The sequence below is a fragment of the Balaenoptera acutorostrata genome, chromosome 3 (assembly GCF_949987535.1).
Source record: "Balaenoptera acutorostrata chromosome 3, mBalAcu1.1, whole genome shotgun sequence".
Lineage (NCBI taxonomy): Eukaryota > Metazoa > Chordata > Mammalia > Artiodactyla > Balaenopteridae > Balaenoptera > Balaenoptera acutorostrata.
In genome coordinates, this window is record NC_080066.1 from 20,283,724 (window position 1) to 20,305,302 (window position 21,579).

Sequence of the window (21,579 nt, forward strand, 5' to 3'; positions counted from 1 at the left end):
TCCTTGCCCTCCCCCTGATTTTACAGGTGAGGAAGCTAAGACCAGGTCATGTGGAAAAATGACCAAGCAGCCCACAGGCCACACACCCCAGCAGTGGCTGAGTCAGACCTTGAACCCAGGCCCAAGGCCTCCATGGTGCCCGCTCCAGCCCCCCACAAACAGCAATTACTTCAACACAAAACATTCGGTCTGTAAGAAAAGCGTGTATTCATACCCTGCAGAGATGAAGATCTATTTTCCAGGACATGCCATTTCCATACTCTGGGGGAAGAAATGAGGTATATTGGGAGAATCATTCTGTGTCAACTATCAGGGTCTCCTCTGTTCAGATGCCTTTCATGGCGTGGCAATTACAGAAGCCACTTCCATGAGTCTGGGGTACTTTCTGGACACCACGGTCAAACCTTTCTTCTCATCCGTATCTTTCTCCAAATGGCCTGTTTTCACTGTCTTGGTTCAGAAGATGTGGAAAGACACCTACGGTAGAGATGCCTGCACGGCCTCGGCAGACACGCCACAGAAATGTTTACGATTCCTAATTGCTGTTACACAACATTTATTTGATCCCACATTAATCTGGCGTGCCAGGCAGGGATCTGAAAACATGGCGTTGATTAATCAACAGTAATTAAGCCTTCCCGCCTTGTTCAGAGGTAGGGTTAGGCCCTGGGATTCCCCTTCAAAGGGAGGCACACTGAACGTCCTAAGCTGAGAGGTTTCTCCTGAGGCCTGACTCAGGTGCATCAGAAAACCCAGGCCCAAACCACACAGTGGGTTCCTTCCCCTATGCTGTCCTTTGCTTCCTCCAGCTCTCTTCCTACCCTTCTGAGCCAGCCTTCACTCCCATTTGGCTCCCAACCTCCAGCAAGGTCCCGCTGACCACACGGTCTAAATGGCTTGACCCTCTGGCCTTCAACAGTAGAGGGGTTCTGCTCTGCACGGAAAGGTACCGGGATCAGGCAGCCAGATATCAGATTACAAGGTTTTGCCAAGTGAGTGCTCCTTGAGCCTTCACAGTGCTTTATTTTAAAAGCATTTTAACACTGTGGGCTGACAATCTGGCTCCTGGCAGGGCTTTCCTGCCTTAGGATCCTAAAAGCATATGGTAAAAGTGTGACAAACAAAATGATTGGGCCTGCAGAGTACCTTGGAAATGAATCCCAATTGTAACTGTTGACACCCTTGACTGATGCTAGGTTTCACTGCAAACAAGTGTAGAGCCCAAAGCCAAAATCCACACTAACAGAACCAGAAGTGACCTCTATTTAGACTCAGGTCAAGATCTCTGGACTTGGCCCAGGGCAAAACAAGCATCCTGAACTTTGGACCACTTCTAGAAAGTCCAAGAGACAAAATGGTGTTGATAAGCCAAAAGCTTTAACATGTTACATGTTTGGATAAAAGGTTACCCCATAATTATGATTTCTTTACCTTAATATTAAAATTAGCTTTCCAAATACTAAAGTTAGTCAAATTATTATTAACATTTGCTGTTACATAATCCACAGAGGGGCTCAACCCCACATGCATAATCACAAGTTGTTCTGCCTAGATTCGAAAATCAGCTCCATTCAATAAGTAGCTCCTGTTTGGCAGGTCACATAATTTCTCTGTTGCCTCAGTTTTTCCATCTGCCAAGTGGGGATAAAAGTAAATACCCACTTCATCAGGTTAACATGAGAGTAAAATGAGTTACTATACCTAAGGCACTTAGAATAACAACTGGTTCTTGGTATTCATTTAATAAAGTCACCTACATTTACTACTACTACTACTACTATTATCATGCTATTGAGTGAAAACATTTTGATCGTTTTATTGTTTGTGTTTCACTCTTCTAGAACCCCTGCCAGCACTACGGGACCAAAGCGGGAAGCTTCAAAGAATTCTTTCCAAGACAGAAAGCAAAGCTTTGGAACCCTAACAGAGACCCATCCCCAAGTTCATGGGGAATGTGGCCAGAGTCCAAGAGGTTGTTCTGCAAGAGCTGTACGGTCTCTCCGTCACCATGAGGCAAGTCCCCATCCTGCCCAGAGGTGGAACCACCCGCAGTCATACCCAAACAGCACCTGCCACGGCAGAAGCCACTCAGTGAAGCCGCAGCTCATGGGGCTGAGCAGCCCAGCCACGGCAGAGGGGCAGCTGCGGGGCTCTCCGGGGAGCAGGAGGCAGTCAGGGGAGCTGCATCGGTCTGCTTGGAGGCTGCAGGCAGAGGGACCAGCTCGAGGGGCTCGGGTGGGGATGCGCCTGGCAAAGGAACACATTCTCTCACGATGGGACTCCACTCTCTCCCGTCCCCTCATCCGAGACCACATCATCGGTCTCAGGATGACCAGCAAGCACGCACTTCTTCTTTCTCGGCAACTAAGCATCTCAGAGTCACTACCCCAAACCCAAATAAACCTCAACGATAATTTTCTAAAGTTCTGGACAAACCTCACCCCTTAACAGGCCATGCTAAGAGGCAGCCCCAAGCCCCTGTCTATGAAAAGGCTAAGTCCTTTCTGTTTTCTTTCCAACAGATAGAAAGTCTACACCCACAGGTAGACTGCGTTCCTGAAGCGAGCACAACGGCTGGGAGACCCTGTTCTCATCCTTGGCAAGTGTGCGTCCCCAGGACCAGAAGCATGGCGGGCATGCTACCGTCACAACCTGGGCTCTGGGGGACCACTGCAGACATGGGGCTGGGGGAGGGAAAGCGACCAAACAACTCAGTGCACCCTGAGTATGGGACACAAAACAATCTGGGTTTGAAAATGTGGTCCTGGAAAAGCAAACCAACCACAATAACAAGTAAACGGGCTTTAAGGGAGACAGGAGAGAAGAGCACACTGATTTCTCTTATGAAACACCTCCTCTATCTCTTCCCAGCCTAATGAACACCTCCATGAACCCCTGCAAAACGTTCGGTTCATACAGCACGTATGTGTATGAACATATATGCTGACAGATACCGATCACATGAGGGGAGAAAATAACTCCAATTTCAGACTCTTCCAGCAGTGCCCGATTCTCTTTCACTATCAGCCTCCCTACCTATTCTGAGGCACTCCACAACAAAACAAACAAAAACCAACTCCTGGGCAGAAAGAGAACAGCAGCTGAATGGAGCAGCACACGCTCGGAGCTTTCCTGCCACGGACTTGTGGTTATTCCTGCTTTCTTGAGACTCTGCCACCAGCCTCGGACTACACACAGCCCTAGAGAGAAACCGCCGGTACAGCGACCCTCGCAGACCACCCCCCCTTGGCGACCCGCACCCCAGCGTGTGCTGCCGAGCCTGGTGAAATGGACAGACGCTCAGGTAAGGCTCTGCCCACACGTGACCCTGAACACTGCGAAATTCCTCCCTTCCTTAATCGCGCGGCCATCCAAAGTCTTGCCTACACCTAGTACGTTAAGATGTCAATTCTATAAGAATACATAACGGAAGAACAGAAATGGTAATGCCTGGAGCCCGATTTTCTCGTGACCACGTCTCTCGCGGACACGGTGCGCCGATGCAAACGGTGAGTAGACGCACGCAGCCAGTAAACAGGAATATCCACCATGCTCAGTCACGCGTGGGGAGAAGTCGAGAGGGCGGCGGTGCCAGGGAAGTGAAAAGTCGCCCGCCTGCGACTGACCCCGAAAGCCCAGAGCCTCCCCCGCCCAGGAGCGGCTCCCACCCGGGCCCGCGGGGCGCAGACCCACGCGGCCGGCACGCAGGGGGCACGCAGAGCCGAGAACCGGACAATGAGGACGCGGCGACCCGCCGGTTCCTACCGCGGTGGCGGCGGCGGTGGCAGCGGGAGCCACCTCTGCAACCGTGGCCGCTGCCACCTCCACCCTCTACTCCCCGGTCCCCACTTACGTTCCGAGGGTCTCCTTAAACTCGAAGATTTTCTTGATGTCTTCAGCTTGCTTTTTCCAGGAGGAGCTGCTCTCGCCGTTCTCCCGGGCCATGGCAGACGAGGGCGGCGTGCGCAGAGGGCAGCGAGGCGGAGCGGCCGGGGGCGCGGGGGGCCGGGGTGGGCGCACGAGGAGGGGGCGCCCGAGCGCGAGGGCGCGGGGGGGCGGCGGCGCGGGCGCAGCGGGGGCGCCGGCGGCTGCGAGCCGGTCCCGTAGGGCTGGGCGGGCGGCGCGGGGATGCTCGGCGCGGGAGCCGGAGGAGACTTTGTGCTGCGGCAGAGCTTCCTCTTCTGCAGTTTCCTCTTTCACTCTCGCCGCCGCCGCGGTCCCTCCCTGGCTCTTATTTCTGCGCGTCTCGGGCACAGACTTCCTGCCGCCGCCGCCACTCGCCCGGCTCCTTTGCCGCCGGCTGCCAGCCTCACTTTCTGCTACTTTCTTGCCTCCCTTCTCCTCCCTCCCAGCCGCCCGCCCTGTTCCCTCCCCCCTCCTCCTCCCGCGGGCTCCCCGCCCTCCCCGCGCGCCCCGGCCGCCTCCCGCCTCCCCGCCTCCCGCGTGCTGCCGCCTTCGGGGATGTCCTGCTCCCCGGGAACGCCGTGCCCCGGGCGCCGGGGCACCGCCGTCGCCGCCGGGCCACTCTTCCCGCCGCCGCGCGCGCCCTGGAGCCCGGGAGAGGGCAGGTGCGGGGGACCCGGGCAGGTGCGGGCGCCCAGGCGCGTGCTGGAGGACCCCGGCCCCACGGGGCTGCTTTATTAATTCTGCAAAGTCAAGTCTCGGGGGCGCGAGGGCTTTCCTCTCCGGTGGCGGGAGAGGGCGCCTCTGCGCTGCGCTAAGACGCGGCAGGGCGGGGGCGGGGGCGGGGGCGAGGGCGGGGGCGCGAGGCCACCCGGATGCTGGGCGCCGAGGGCGGGGGCGTCCTCCCCGGGCGTCCGGGCGCTGCGCGGGGTCGGACGCGGGGGCTGGTTGTTATGGCGACGGGAGGCGGCGGCCGCGGGGATGCTGGCTGAGGTGGGCGTTGACTCGGGTCGCGCGGCGCCCGCCAGCGGCTGGCGCTCCCCGAGCCTGCCCGGCCCTCCCGACTGGGCGACTGGAGCTAATTCGCATTGCACCAAAATCGGCGCTCGTGTCCAATTATGGCTGGGGGAGGGGGCCTCGCGGCGAGGAGGGAGCCGGGAGCCTCGCGGCCGGGGACGCGCAAGACGTGCCAGGCGTCGCCTCGTTTTCTCTTTGGGAGCTTAACTCCCGGGGTTATCTGGCGGCCGAGCGGCTGGTGGATTCAGGGCCGGGCTCTGTGCGCCTCTCAGGCTGCTTCGGCCCCAGGGCTGGAGCGGCCTTCGCTCCAGCTCGGCCCCTCCTGGTTTCTCCCTCTTTTCGCCGGCCGAAACCCAGAGACTTCAGAGGAAAGTGAATCTCTGCCCCACACTCTCTTCGCCAGGGGGGCCGCCCCTCCTCAGCCCAGCCGCAGTGGGTTTAGTAGGGCACGCTGTGCCAGGGCAGGTACCTGGAAATAGCCTTTCTAACAGACTGGAGAAACGCACCCAGAGTTCCCTCCGGCCTCCCATCTCGGAGGCGCATTCTGACTGCCCATCCCTCTCCCATGTCCACCTGTCAGAGGGCGATCCAGTACAGACGCCCATTCCCAACCTGCAGGGACTACCTCGTGTTTCGAAAAATTGTAGTTTTCTTCGTATCAAGACTCTCTCGCCCTGAGGGCCCCTTGGTTGAGTTGGGTAAACAGCCCTGTGTCTTGATTGGTGACACCTGTCCCATTTTCCCAGGACTGTTCCAATTTCACTGTAAAAGGGGGAAAAAAATATTCTACTCCCTTCAGAGGAAACTTACCCAGCACCTTCTTCCTCGTTCTGACAGGCTGGATGCAGGCCGACTGCTCTCCCAGAAGCCGTCTGTACCCACCCCACACTGCACCCTGCCGCCCTCCACCTTTTTTCCCTGACCCCAAGGAGGTGGAAAGATAATCTGGCCTGCCCATTCCTCCACATCTGCGTGCTGGATTCCGCCTTTCAGGGGCTGTTAGCTTAAGGCTCTCCAGGCTGAGGAGAGCAAATGGGGGATTTGGCTGTTAGAAACTGACTGAATTGACAAACCCAACTTCCAAGATGGATGACTAGGGAACCTCTCTCAAAGTTGGGGCATGTCACCAAAGCAAACAGCACCACTTCAAGAAGAAACACATTTGCACAGCATTGTAAATCAACTATACTTCAATTTAAAAAAAAGAAAAGAAATACATTTGAAGAGCTATACTATCGTTTATTGGGGTCAAAGGTTAGGCAATATGAAGAGTAGGAACCAGGTGTGACTAAGATCCCAGTGGACGGACACTCCCATGCCCGCCATATTCATCTGCTCATCTTTTTTCCCCTTTCCCTTCCTTCCACTCCTTCTTCTTACCCGTTCTTTCCTGTTTCACCCTTGCTCCTTGCCTATGGATCAGCCACCGGAGCTCATGATAACAATTCTCAGTCTCAGCTTTTGTCCCCGGAAATAAAGAAGTGGTGATGCTAAAGAAGTTTTGTACTGTTGGAACTGTAATGGGGAGTTTTCTTTCTCTTCCAAATTTGCCATAATGATGTTCATTCAGAGCATTATCAAGTTATCCTCAGCTGGACTAGGTCCTAGAGAAAAGACTCAAACTAATGGGGAGTTGAAGAGGCCAAGGCCAAAAGAATGGATCCCATGACCCAAAGAAGGAGGTGGAAATGTCGAAGACAAATTCAGTCTGGCTTTAGCTTGGTCATTCCTCCCTTACTGGACACCATGTAAAGTAAGAGATCTTGACCTTGGAAACTGCAATAGAAAACAAAACCATCGTTCCCTAAGAATGGTTAAACCATAGCCTGTTAAGGGCTTAATTCTGTTTGCTTGAGGACTCTTGCTTGGACTGTTCTCCAGTAACAGACCATTTCCTCCAGCTGCCGTGTTTTCCTAGCGGTTGTGGCTGCCACGCTCTTCTTCCCACCCCAACTCCATTGTCAATCAGTTACTACCTATCGGTCAAAAGCTGTCTGTTCCCTAACAATTCCACTCCAGAAAGCTCTGCCAGATATTCCAGATTACTAAAGTTTAGGTCCCAAGTCTTTATATTTCCTTTAAAGCCTTTAATTTTTTTATTAAAGAACCCAAAGAACAAGTTGTTTAATAACCCATCATTAAAGACTTACTAATTTTATGCCCATCAAACTCTTTTCCAGACAACAGTCCTGCCAATAGGTCAGGTTTGTGTGGCCCAGGTTCAGAGCTGGGCAGGTGGTGTGGGGGAAATATATACTATCTAAAGCAAATGCATAGATTATAATAATTGAAAATTTCTAAATTACCTCTATTCAGTCTTTAGTACCTAAAGTGATAAACCAGGAAGGCAAGCTGGGGTGGTAGAAAGAACTAGAAATCTAGAAATCCAGGAAACTAGGCTCAAGTCCCAAGTCTGTTGCTAAATTTGTGTTAAAGACCCTTTACCTACCTGAGCCTATAAAATCCAGGTTGTAGGAGGGAGAGTGGTATGTAAACTCAATGATTTTAGGATTTGTAAATCAGTGTGTTTTTTTCATATGATGAAAAGCTTATCCAGAATATCATGACTCTTTGAAAACTTAAGAACTCTTTGGTCTAAAAATGTATTAATCAAAAATGTTTTATTAGGTGACTTCATGTAGATACACTCTACATGAAAGACTTATTTAAAATCTCAACCAGAAATATTGCAGGGAAAAATGTTTCATTATTAGAGGATGAGCATCGGGACTTCCCTGGTGGTCCAGTGGTTAAGACTCTGCACTTCCACTGCATGGGGTGTGGGTTGGATCCCTGGTTGGGGAACTAAGATCCTGGATGCCGCGCTGCACAGCCAAAAAATAAAATAAAAAGTTGAGCATCATCCTTTCCATCAAATGAATGGTGTGACAACACTCTGATGCTAGAGGCCTCTTCTCACAAACCCTGTGAAAATTTGGTTATCTTAAATTATGTATGTAGCTCCTAGAAATAGTTAAAGAGAGTTACTAGGCCATATTTCCTATCAAGGCACACCTCAGAGATACTGCAGGTTTGGTTCCAGACCATCGCAATAAAGTGAGTCTCACAAGTTTTTTGGTTTCCCATTGCATGTAAAAGTTACGTTTACACTATCCTGTAGCCTATTAAGTGTGCAATAGCATATGTGTAAAAAAAAATGTACGGACCTTCATTAAAAAAAAATGTTGTTGGAAAAATGATGCCAATAGACTTGCTCGACACAGGGTTGCCACAAACCTTCAATTTGTTAAAAACTCAGCATCTGCGAAGTACAATAAAATGAGGTCTGCCCGCGTGCTGATTATCAGCATAGGTTGCACGAATGAATAAAACCCAAGCAGCCTGGCTTCAGAGCCCTGCCCTTAACTGTGGTACTGTAGTCCCTCCGTCAAAGTGTTACTCAAATAAAAGGCATCAGACAAACACGGAGAAGCTGTTACTGAAGGAGAAGGGATGGATGTGGAGCAGGCAAAAGTGATAGATGTCCCCCACAATGTAAAAATCACCTTTTCCATAAAGAAAAAGAGGAGAATGATAGTTGTTCAAAACCAAAATAGGATAATCAAATGACTGCTAAATCCAGAAATGTATCTTTTTTTGTTTTTTAAGTTTCTTTTTTTTTTTCAAACCTCAAGGGACTTTTAAATGAACTCAGCCCTCCTGGATCTTTACCTGGTGGACATAACCTTTATCTTCCTACCTTAGATCTGAAACAAGGGTGGGACCTTTCCCAACATTCTCCCCGACCTGGATCTTGCTTCTTCTACAACTGACACTGAAACACAATCTTGTCAGTTCATGTTAGAATTAAGAGTCTATTCCTAGCTCAGCAAAGTGCATTTGGCAATATGCACAGGAGCATTTATAAAATTGAGGACACTGAAAATCAGAAAAAACAGAAACAAAAACAGGAATTCCCTGGTGGTCCAGTGGTTTAGGACTCAGCACTTTCACTGCAGGGGCCCGGGTTCATTCCCTGGTTGGGGAAATAAGATCCCATAAGCCATGTGGCACAGCCAAAAAAATAAATAAAATTGAGGACACTGAGAATAGTAAATATGTTTCCTCTTCTATGGGGAACCAGGCCTAAACAAAAATGGCATCTCCCCTGATTTTCTACCCAGAACAGGATCTACAACAGACACTGAAGTAGAATCTCATCAATTTATATTTAAACTTAATGCTATATTCCAAACAACTGAAGGAGGTACACTGGACGATGCACATGAATGCATTTACAAAATTTGAGGGCATTGAGTCAATAAATATGCTGTTTCATATTAACAAAGCCAGGCCTACACAACCAACCACAATGGCCTCCAAAAATTGCCCATGAAGTTGATTTTCTCCAAAACCCCAAATCTTTTTAAAAATATTTTCCTGTAAAGATGAGTAATTATCAAAAGATGGGAGCCTAATTGTAAGATGATCTTTCTTCCTTTTCAGTAATTTGAACCACAAACATTTAAAAAATGTAACAGTCAAATAATGTTGAAGAAGGAGAGGAATCAGTCTTAAGAAATGTCTTCCAAATAGGCCCAGGAAAATATGCTCATCATCGCTATTGTTAGAGAAATGCAAATCAAAACTATCAATACAATGAGGTACCACCTCACACAGGTCAGAATGGTCATCATTAAAAAGTCTACAGATAACAAATGCTGGAGAGGGTGTGGAGAAAAAAGAACCCTCCTACACTGTTGGTGGGAATGTACATTTGTGCAGCCACTATAAAAACGGTATGGAGGTTCTTCAAAAAACTAAAAATAGAGTTGCCATATGATCCAGCAATCCCACTCCTGGGCATATATCCAGACAAAACTGTAATTCGAAAAGATACATGCACCCCAGTGTTCACTGCAGCACTATTTACAATAGCCAAGACAGGGAAAAAAACCAAATGTCCATCGACAGATGAATGGATAAAGAAAACATGGTATAGGACTTCCCTGGTGGTGCAGTGGTTAAGAATTCGCCTGCCAAGGCTTTCGGGCTCTATGAAGAGGCTTGTTTTCCATTCAGTAAATGTACGTGTTTCTCAGAAAAAAAAAAAAGAATCCGCCTGCCAATGCAGGGGACACGGGTTCAAGCCCTGGTCTGGGAAGATCCCACATGCCGCGGAGCAACTAAGCCCGTGCGCCACAACTCTGAGCCTGCGCTCTAGAGTCCCGCGAGCCACAACTGCTGAGCCCGCGTGCCACAACTACTGAAGCTCATGCGCCTAGAGCCCGTGATCTGCAACAAGAGAAGCCACCACAATGAGAAGCCCACACACCACAACAAAGATTAGCCCCCGCTCACCGCAACTAGAGAAAGCCCACACGCAGCAACAAAGACCCAACGCAACCAAAAATAAATAAATAAATTCATTAAAAAAAAGACATGGTGTATGTGTGTGTATATATATATATATATACACACACATACACACACACACACAATGGAATACTGCTGAGCCATAACAAAGAATGAAATAATGCCATTTGCAGCAACATGGATGGACTGGAGATTATCATACTAAGTGAAAGAAGTCAGAAAGAGAAATACAAATACCATATGATATCGCTTATATGTGGAATCTAAAATACGACACAGATGAACATATCTATGAAACAGAAACAGACACACATACAGATAACAGACTTGTGGTTGCCAAGGGGGAGGGAATGGGGGAGGGAAGGATTGGGAGTTTGGGATTAGCAGATGCAAACTATTATATATAGGATGGATAAACAAGGTCCTACTGTATAGCACAGGGAACAATATTCAATATCCTGTGATTAACCACAATGAAAAAGAATATGGATAACAATATATATGCATGTATAACTGAATCACTTTGCTGTACAGCAGCAATGAACACAATACAGTAAATCAACTATACGTCAATAAAAAATTTTTTTAAATAGAAATGTCTTTCAGTGTTTGGTAAATTACCAGTTCTGGTGCATCTGGGGGCACTGGGAAGATGAATTGTAACACCAGTGAACTGACCTGAACTCTGTCCATCAACCATTCTGAGCACCTTAATTTCTCTGTGAGATATTTGTTAAGCTTGTACTTTGAAATAGACACTTTGAGAAAAAAAAAAAGAAATAGACGCTTTGGATTGAAAAACGAATGAAGCACAGCTCCTGCCCTCAAGACGTTCCAAGTCTAAGAGACAAAGACAGACATGTAAACAGGTAGTAAAAATAAAATGTGATTGAGGCTGTAACGGAGGTTTGCACGGAGAGTGGTGGGGAAGCACAGAACAGAAAGGGCCCAAGTTCCTGGAGGTGTCAGAAGAGACTTCGCAGAAAGGAAGACTTTTGAACTGGGTCTGGAGGATCAGTAAGAATTTGCCAAGGAGGGAAGGGAGGGTGCATGCAGATTTCAAGCAGAAGGAAAAGCATGTGTAAAGCAACAAAAATCAAAGAAAGTATATCCATCAGAATAGCCTGGTGACAATCCCAAAATCTTAGCGGCATAGGCACAAAGGTTTGCTTCTCATGTTCATCAATTGGTCGGGACCTGCTGGCAGAGTAGCCGCCATCTTGAACTTTGCTGGTCCCTGTGGCGGAGGGGAATCAAGCCAGGTTTGCGCAGCCGTTGGTGGATTGCTCTGTCCTGGAAGTGACACACATCACTTCCACTCTGGCCGGAACTGATGACACAGCCTCACCCCACAAGGGGGCCTGGAAATGCAATCTTATCGTGCACCCAGAAGGTGGAGAGCTGCAGTGATTTGGCAAACAGCACTAATGACCACCCCAAAGGCACTGCAGAAGGCTGTGTGTTCAGGAAATGGTGCTGGAGGTGGTGGTGGTTAGAATGCAGGGAGCAGAGAGGGGAACACAGAATAGGCTGGAAGAAATTGGAGGATCTGTTTGTGAAAGGCCTTCACTGTTCTTCTTTTGGGCCCCAAAATAAAAATTTTAAGTGCTTCAACAAGTGTGACAATCAGGGTTGAAAACCGCCACACCCCGCCTTGCAGCTCAGGAACGGCTCTGTCACCCACAGATAGTATATGGGCTTGTGGCTGCTCTTCTGATCCTGGTGGAACACAGCCTTAAGCACGACGGAACCCTGGACACCTTGGAAGGAATTCGAACCAACAACTGCAGAGGTTGCAGTATTGCTTCCTACCTTCCTACTTTTGACGTTAGTAATGTATTTCAATGTCTAGTCTTTAAGGAATCTTGAGGTCTGGGGTGAGGTCCTACATATGTGCCAAGGATGGACTGATTAGCTCGGACTCTAAAATGCAGTCTCCTTTTGGGGCATCTCTGCAGTCCTGAGTCTCAGAAACAGTCAGGAGCATCACTGAATCTTAATTCCAGTCCGATAGACTATTAGCTCTAGTCCAATACAAGCTTAACTCCAGTCCAATAGAATCTTAGCTCCAGTCCAACAGAGCCCTGGAGGGCTGTTATTGGTGAGTGGGTGGGTACTCCATGCAAAAATGACTTTGCAAACAGCCTGATGCAGGAAACAAGCCAACAAGTAATCAGGTTTGTCAGTCGGTCTGGTGAGAGCTGTTTGCAAGTTCAGACTTTTCCCTGAGGGCTACAGAGAAACAACGGAGTAGGTGCAAGAGTGGGGTTTTCTTTTTAAAACACAACTGGTGTGAAAGGCATCTAGCTTGTGTTCTGATATTGGTACACTGAATTCAGAGCACAAACCAGAGCAAGGTGTTGTGCGAAAAGAAAGAACCCAGGTCTCCCCTGATGTCCAACCCACTCCCTGACTTCAGGCATTTTCCAGTCCTTTCTCCAGATGAGGGTACCATACGGGTATGGAGAAGATAACATCAGCAAAGCACTTTGGACTTCTCAGAAGAAAGCCAGTAGGTAAACATACGGTATTAACAGGATGCACTTTTACTTTTTAATAGCTGTCACATCTGGCTCCTTGTTTTTTGCCCGGATTATAAAATGAATGGTTTAAGAATAAAAAAATATCCTACCAAAAACACATCCACCCACAAGACTTCCACTAGATGGCTGCATTTTATATTCGATGTCAATAGTCTTGGAACGTCTTGGATTCTTGTTTCCGGCAGGGGTTTTCTAGCTGCAGGAAACCTCCTCATTAGCCAGATCCTGCCAATACCTTATTCCCTAAGAGCGTCTTGGCACTGTGGGCATTAACTCTTCGAAATCAAAACTTTAAAAAATCTGTAAACAGCAACATATGAGTATTTTTGTATAAACCATAGACGTACAAGTGGAGACCAACATTTTTTACAAAAACAAATGACTTGTCGATTAATTTTTTAAAAAGGATATGCTCCTTCGAGGTGACAGAGTGCCCCTGGAGGCCTTCATCGTTCTTCTATTTCTCCAAAGTGTTTCTAAAAACAGAGGAAACGTGAGGGGAAAATATTCACCCGAAAGTTATGGGGCAAAAAATCATTTAAGTGCTTCTCAGCATTCCTGGTCCAACGGCTTTTTCCAGAGTTCACAGACAGAGGCAGCCGTGGCATTTATACCCCAGATGGACATAAATCAGACTGTGGGATTATTGGGGCATTAACTACACCCGTGACAAAATGTCTAAAACTGACATATTGAGGAAAGATGTTTAAATTACCAGCCAGAAGAAGAGCCTTTCTTCTAATTGAATTTACACAGGAACTAAGAAGGGGGCCAAGTAAGGAACTTGGGCCTGAATAGCCCTGGAGCACCCCTCCTTCCCCATCACTCTCCTCCCAGGAGACGCCCAGCCTTCCAAATCTCAGACAGCTCGGCAGTCCCCTCAAGGTTAACAATGCTGTTTCCTGTTGAACCATCCAGAAACAACACTGGAAGTGGGTTTATTTTTACCCCAGGCTTTGTCATCTATCATTACTGAATAAGAGAGAAAACTTGGTTTTGGCCGAGTATCCTGTAGAATATTCAAGATCTCTGTGCAGGATCTGGCCCTCCATCTGCCGCATTTATCTCATTTGGAGTGTCCTCCTTCCTCTCCCTGCCAAGTTTCCTCATTAGCAAGGATATCTGTATTCCAAACAAGAGGCCGTCTCTCTTGGTCTGGCGCCCAAGAGATTCTGTGATGATGTCACAATACAGCCCTTGTGATATCATAGCTTCTCTCATGGAAACAAATCCTTGGTACCCTGGATGACATGGTATATTTAACCAGAGGGTTGAAGGTAATAAATATAGAGATCTCTTGCAGATTTCTTCAGCACACATACAGCAAAAACTCGCTTTATTGAAGGGCCTTCTCTCTGGATTCAGGTATACTTCATGGCTGGAGAGTATCTTTTCCTTGGTCTCCAAGATGGAAATTCTATTACCTGCTGGTGTGATGCTTCTCAAACCACAGACCCAGCTGTGAGGTGACACCCCCCCCTTCTCTTGCACGTGACATTCAAACTAGTCACTCTTGGTTTTCAGAGTCCTCTGTTCATGGAACTGGACATAATCTCCTTCCTCATCTTCCTTTCCAGTCAAGCAAACTTGATTGGATCCTCTCAGAGCAAACCCAGAATGACTTAGAAATCAGTTACGGTGCTCCCAGCACTGTGATGAGCCCACTCCCAGTCTCCTTGCTCTCTCGTTTCTGTTTAATTTCCAGCTCTTTCCTATTTCCAGTGGATTTTTCCCAAGGTAGGACTACTTCCTACCTCCTCTTCTCAAACCCGACAAATGCTCCTTTCAGTGTTTTTTGACAGATGAGGAAACCAAGGCATCAGAACTTGCCCAAAGGCACATGTCTATGTGGAAAAGAATGGAGCCCACGGTTCAGTTCTATCTGAAAGCAAAACCCAGTAGGTTGTACTTCCTCTGAGCAAATAATTGAAAGGAGGGCTTTGGGTGAAAGTCAAGGGTCAACATCCATGACCTTTATATTTCTCATCACACAACTCTCACGCAAAAATCCTGGCAACAAAATCTGTTTCTCACATCCATACACTTATTTATAAATAAGCACTAAAACCAAATTCAGAAACGAACTACCCGGGAAAAGCTTTTAGGCCTGTAGTGATCACTATCTGGTCCTGAGAATGAATGGCGCTGTGGCCAGGGGTCCTGCCCAGGGGTTTCTATTCAGCTGCACAGAGTGGGGAAGTGGTGATAGTTATTTACTGATAACCATACAGATGTTTATGCTCAGCTGTCTGCGTTATGTTGAGAAAGTGGGGTTTCCCCAGCTCCCTGATGTGCACTGACCCCTAACACACCTGTATAGATCTGACTTTTGCCCATGGCATTCCCGGACGAGGTTTAAGTCACCAGGCAATTAAAACCCGAGATGCTGGGTTTGAAGCAAGGCAGCCTTCACCACGCCCAGTTAGAACTCAGAAGTCCAGCCTCGCTCTGGAATCCCTGGGGTTGCTTCGAGATGTCTCCGGCATGACCAAGCACAAAGCTCCAGTTCCTTCCTCATCACCATACCAGCACATTTCACCCCAAGTCAACAAATGCCATGTAAGAATTCTATCCTAAACCCTCCTACGGATCCCTGGCAGAAGGTCAGTGGGGGTTTTTCCTCTGTTGCTTGGCTGACTCAGATCTCTCCTCTCCCTGTGGCTGCCTTGAGGAGGCCAAGGTTCCAGGTTTTCTGGTTTCAAAATAAATTGGCAGAAATCTGAAGCGATGCCAATACCGCCCTCCTGCCCTCAGGCAGCTGGGTCCCAGTGGGAGGTCTCTTAGCAACCAGGCCCAAATCAAATATTTGGGCATCTGGACACATTCGGATCGGGATGAGCTCATGAACAAAAACTTCTCTCTTTCTCTCAACCCAGCTACCGAGGGTTAGGAGAGGATGCCGAGCCCCTCGGTCGCCTCCCTGCACTGGGTGCAGCTGTGATTCACGGGGACCGTTCAGTTAGGGGCAGCCCCGGGCTGGCAGGCCAGGCGTCCGACTTCTATTTCTGGCTTGATATGTATCCTTGGACAAGACACTTGAACTTTTTTGCTGCTGTGCCTACATAAAGCCCAAAGTTTTCATTTGACCCTCTGCATGCAGCCTTTGCGCCAGAAATCAGAATATTCAGACTTACGGAGGGCATGAGCTCCAGTTCAACTCAGAAGTAAACCAGGAGGAAGGAGGCTTTCAGAGCCCTCTTCCCCCCACCTGCATCCTCCCCACAACCTTCCCTGCCAGTGACAAATGGTGAAAGGGAGGGAGAAGGGGACATATGGGTGCTAGCCAAGAGAGTTTCACATCTTTTACTTTCCAGCCCCAAACCCCAGCTTTATGCTACTCTTGTGTACTCTTGTGTACACATCAAATTTGGCTTCGGATGCTAATTCGAATTGATATCCTCATGCACAGGGAAGGCTGTATCTCAACTTTTTATATCTATAAAACAGAGCTTGGGACTTCCCTGGTGGTCCAGGGGTTAGAACTCCATGCTTCCACTGTAGGGGCCGCTGGTTCGATCCCTGCTTGGGGAACTAATATCCCACAAGCCATGCAACACAGAAGAAAGAAAGAAAGAAAGAAAGAGAGAAAGAGAGAAAGAAAGAAAGAAAGAAAGAAAGAAAGAAAGAAAGAAAAAGAAAGGAAAGAAAGGAAGGAAGGAAGAAAGAAAGAAAGAAAAGAAAGGAAGGGAAGGAAGGAAGAAAAGAAAGAAAGAAGGAAAGAAAGAAAGAAAGAAAGGAAGAAAGGAAGAAAAGAAAGGAAAAAGGAAGGAAGGAAGAAAGAAAGAAAGAGAGAGGGAGAGAAGGAGGGAGGGAGGGAGGAAGGAAAGGAGGGAAGGAAAAGAAGGAAGGAAGAGGAAGAAAAACAAAAAAAAATGGAACTTTTAAATCCTAGTCTCCTGATCTTTTGAGAGATGGGCTGGTCAGGGCTCCCCTTCCTCAGCCATCATGTGCCCATCATAATTATCCATCGTGCCACCCCATGGGACATTTAAGTTGCTTACTTCCATGTGCACAGATGTCTAACCTCCTCATTGAGTCCCAAAAGACAGATGCCGTGTCTCATATTCCCTTGTCACCTTTTTTTTTTTAACATCTTTATTGGGGTATAATTGCTTTACAATGATGTGTTAGTTTCTGCTGTATAACAAAGTGAATCAGCTCTATATATACATATATCCCCATATCTCCTCCCTCTTTCGTCTCCCTCCCACCCTCCCTATCCCACCCCTCTAGGTGGTCACACAGCACCAAGCTGATCTCCCTGTGCTATATGGCTGCTTCCCGCTAGCTATCTGTTTTACATTTGGCAGTGTATATATGACCATGCCATTCTCTCACTTCATCCCAGCTTACCCATCCCCCTCCCCATGACCTCAAGTCCATTCTCTAGTAGGTCTGTGTCTTTATTCTCATCTTGCCCCTAAGTTCTTCATGTTCTTTTTGTTTTTTTTTTTTTTTTAGATTCCATATATATGTGTTAGCATATGGTATTTGTTTTTCTCTTTCTGACTTACTTCACTCTGTAGTGAAGTAAGAGTCTCTAGGTCCATCCACCTCACTACAAATAACTCAGTTTCGTTCCTTCTTATGGCTGAGTAATATTCCATTGTATATATGTGCCACATCTTCTTTATCCATTCATCTGTCGATGGACACTTAGGTTGCTCCCATTTCCTGGCTATTGTAAATAGAGCTGCAATGAACATTGTGGTGCATGACTCTTTTTGCATTATGGTTTTCGCAGGGTATATGCCCACTAGTGGGATTGCTGGGTCGTATGGTAGTTCTATTTTTAGTTTTTTAAGGAACCTCCATACTGTTCTCCATAGTCTCTGTATCAATTTACATTCCCACCAACAGTGCAAGAGGGTTCCCTGTTCTCCACACGCTCTCCAGCATTTATTGTAGCAGATATTTTGATGATGGCCATTCTGACCGGTGTGAGACGATACCTCATTGTAGTTTTGATTTGCATTTCTCTAATGATTAGTGATGTTGAGCATCCTTTCATGTGTTTGTTGGCAATCTGTATATTATTCTTTGGAGAAATGTCTATTTAAGTCTTCTGCCCATTTTTGGATTGGGTTGTTTGTTTTTTTGATGTTGAGCTGCATGAGCTGTTCGTAAATTTTGGAGATTAATCCTTTGTCAGTTGCTTCGTTTGCAAATATTTTCTCCCATTCTGAGGGTTGTCTTTTCTTCTTGTTTATGGTTTCTTTGATGTGCAAAAGCTTTTAAGTTTCATTAGGTCCCATTTGTTTATTTTTGTTTTTATTTCCATTTCTCTAGGAGGTGGGTCAAAAAGGATCTTGCTGTGATTTATGTCATAGAGTGTTCTGCCTATGTTTTCCTCTAAGAGTTTTATAGTGTCTGACCTTACATTTAGGTCTTTAATCCATTTTGAGTTTATTTCTATGTATGGTGTTAGGGAGTGTTCTAATTTAATTCTTTTACATGTAGCTGTCCAGTTTTTCCAGCACCACTTATTGAAGAGGCTGTCTTTTCTCCACTGTATATTCTTGCCTCCTTTATCAAAGATAAGGTGACCATATGTGCGTGGGTTTATCTCTGGGCTTTCTATCCTGTTCTACTGATCTTTGTTTCTGTTTTTGTGCCAGTACCATACTGTCTTGATTACTGTAGTTTTGTAGCATAGTCTGAAGTCAGGGAACCTGATTCCTCCAGCTCCGTTTTTCTTTCTCAAGATTGCTTTGGTTATTCGGGGTCTTTTGTGTTTCTATACAAATTGTGAAATTTTTTGTTCTAGTTCTGTGAAAAATGCCATTGGTAGTTTGATAGGGATTACATTGAATTTGTAGATTGCTTTCAGTATTATAGTCATCTTCACAATGTTGATTCTTCCAATCCAAGAACATGGTATATCTCTCCATCTGTTTGTATCATCTTTAATTTCTTTCATCAGTGTCTTATAGTTTTCTGCATACAGGTCTTTTGTCTCCTTAGGTAAGTTTATTCCTAGGTTTTTTATTCTTTTTGCTGCAGTGGTAAATGGGAGTGTTTCCTTAAATTCTCTTTCAGATTTTTTCATCATTAGTGTATAGGAATGCAAGAGATTTCTGTGCATTCATTTTGTATCCTGCTACTTTACCAAATTCATTGATTAGCTAGTAGTTTTCTGGTAGCATCTTTAGGAATCTCTATGTATAGTGTCATGTCATCTGCAAACAATGACAGTTTACTTCTTCTTTTCCGGTTTGGATTCCTTTTATTTCTTTTTCTTCTCTGATTGCTGTGGCTAAAACTCCCAAGACTATGTTGAATAATAGTGGTGAAAGCGGGCAACCTTGTCTTTTTCCTGATCTTAGTGGAAATGGTTTCAGTTTTTCACCATTGAGAATGATGTTGGCCGTGGGTTTGTCGTGTATAGCCTTTATTATGTTGAGGTAAGTTCCCTCTATGCCTACTTTCTGGAGGGTTTTTATCATAAATGGTGTTCAATTTTGTCAAAAGCTTTTTCTGCATCTATTGAGATGATCATATGGTTTTTCTCCTTCAATTTGTTAATATGGTGTATCACGTTGATTGATTTGCATATATTGAAGGATCCTTGCATTCCTGGGATGAAACCCACTTGATCATGGTGTATGATCCTTTTAATGTGCTGTTGGATTCTGTTTGCTAGTATTTTGTTGAGGATTTTTGCATCTATGTTCATCAGTGATATTGGCCTGTAGCTTTATTTATTTTGACATCTTTGTCTGGTTTTGGTATCAGAGTGATGGTGGCCTCGTAGAATGAGTTTGGGAGTGTCCCTCCCTCTGCTATATTTAGGAAGAGTTTGAGAAGGATAGGTGTTAACCCTTCTCTAAATGTTTGATAGAATTCGCCTGTGAAGCCATCTGGTCCTGGACTTTAGTTTGTTGGAAGATTTTTAATCACAGTTTCAATTTCAGTGCTTGTAATTGGTCTGTCCACATTTTCTATTTCTTCCTGGTTCAGTCCTGGAAGGTTGTGCTTTTCTAAGAATTTGTCCATTTCTTCCAGGTTGTCCATTTTATTGACATACAGTTGCTTGTAGTAATCTCTCATGATCCTTTGTATTTCTGCAGTGCCAGTTGTTACTTCTCCTTTTTCATTTCTAATTCTATTGATTTGAGTCTTCTCCCTTTTTTTCTTGATAAGTCTGGCTAATGGTTTATCAATTTTGTTTATCTTCTCAAAGAACCAGCTTTTAGTTTTATTGATCTTTGCTATCGTTTCCTTCATTTCTTTTTCATTTATTTCTGATCTGATCTTTATGATTTCTCTCCTTCTGCTAACTTTGTGGGTTTTTTGTTCTTCTTTCTCTAATTGCTTTAGGTGTAACGTTAGGTTGTTTATTTAAGATGTTCCTTGTTTCTTGAGGTAGGATTGTATTGCTATAAACTTCCCTCTTAGAACTGCTTTTGCTGCATCCCATAGGTTTTGGGTTGTCGTGTTTTCATTGTCGTTTGTTTCTAGGTATTTTTTGATTTCCTCTTTGATTTCTTCAGTGAGCTCTTGGTTATTTAGTAGTTTAGCCTCTGTGTATTTGTGTTTTTTTACAGATTTTATCCTGAAATTGATACCTAGTCTCATAGTGCTGTGGTCGGAACAGATACTTGATACGATTTCAATTTTCTTAAATTTACCAGGGCTTGATTTGTGACCCAAGATATGATCTATCCTCGAAAATATTCCATGAGCACTTGAGAAGAAAGTGTATTCTGTTGTTTTTGGATGGAATGTCCTATAAATATCAATTAAGTCCGTCTTGTTTAATGTATCATTTAAAGCTTGCATTTCCTTATTTATTTTCATTTTAGATATCTTTCCATTGGTGAAAGTGGGGTGTTAAAGTCCCCTACTATTATTGTGTTACTGTCAATTTCCCCTTTTATGGCTGTTAGCATTTGCCTTATGTATCGAGGTGCTCCTATGTTGGGTGCATAAATATTTACAATTGTTATATCTTCTTCTTGGTTGATCCCTTGATCATTATGTAGTGTCCTTCTTTGTCTCTTGTAATAGTCTTTATTTTAAAGTCTATGTTGTCTGATATGAGAATTGCTACTCCAGCTTTCTTTTGATTTCCATTTGCATGGAATATATTTTTCCATCCCCTCACTTTCAGGCTGTATGTGTCCCTAGGTCTGAAGTGGGTCTCTTGTAGACAGCATATATATGGGTCTTGTTTTTGTATCCATGCAGCCAATCTGTGTCTTTTGGTTGGAGCATTTAATCCATTTACATTTAAGGTAATTATCGATATGTATGTTCCTATTACCATTTTCTTAATTGTTTTGGGTTTGTTATTGTAGGTCTTTTCCTTCTCTTGTGTTTCCTGCGTAGAGAAGTTCCTTTAGCATTTGTTGTAAAGCTGGTTTGGTGGTGCTGAATTCTCTTAGCTTTTGCTTGTCTGTAAAGGTTTTAATTTCTCCGTCAAATCTGAATGAGATCCTTGCTGTGTAGAGTAATCTTGGTTGTAGGTTTTTCCCTTTCATCACTTGAAATATGTCCTGCCACTCCCTTCTGGCTTGCAGAGTTTCTGCTGAAAGATCAGCTGTTAACCTTATGGGGATTTCCTTATGTGTTATTTGTTGCTTTTCCCTTGCTGCTTTTAATATTTTTTCCTTGTATTTAATTTTTGATAGTTTGATTAATATGTGTTTTGGTGTGTTTCTCCTTGGATTTATCCTGTATGGGACTCTCTGTGCTTCCTGGACTTGATTGACTATTTCCTTTTCCATATTAGGGAAGTTTTCAACTATAATCTCTTCAAATATTTTCTCAGTCCCTTTCTTTTTCTCTTCTTCTTCTG

General features: G+C 45.6%; 1 protein-coding gene across 2 annotated transcripts in view; it reads right to left on the bottom strand.

Annotated features, from left to right (window-relative positions):
* CAMK1D (calcium/calmodulin dependent protein kinase ID) overlaps nucleotides 1-4,476 on the bottom strand; it is a 416,310-nt gene extending 411,834 nt beyond the window's left edge. For both annotated transcript variants that reach the window (XM_007167402.2, XM_007167404.3), the window contains exon 1: nucleotides 3,854-4,476. In XM_007167402.2, coding sequence (XP_007167464.1) covers nucleotides 3,854-3,945 — 92 coding nt within the window. In that variant the 5' untranslated portion in view covers nucleotides 3,946-4,476. The remainder of the gene's footprint in view (nucleotides 1-3,853) is intronic.
* Nucleotides 4,477-21,579: the final 17,103 nt, after the last annotated feature.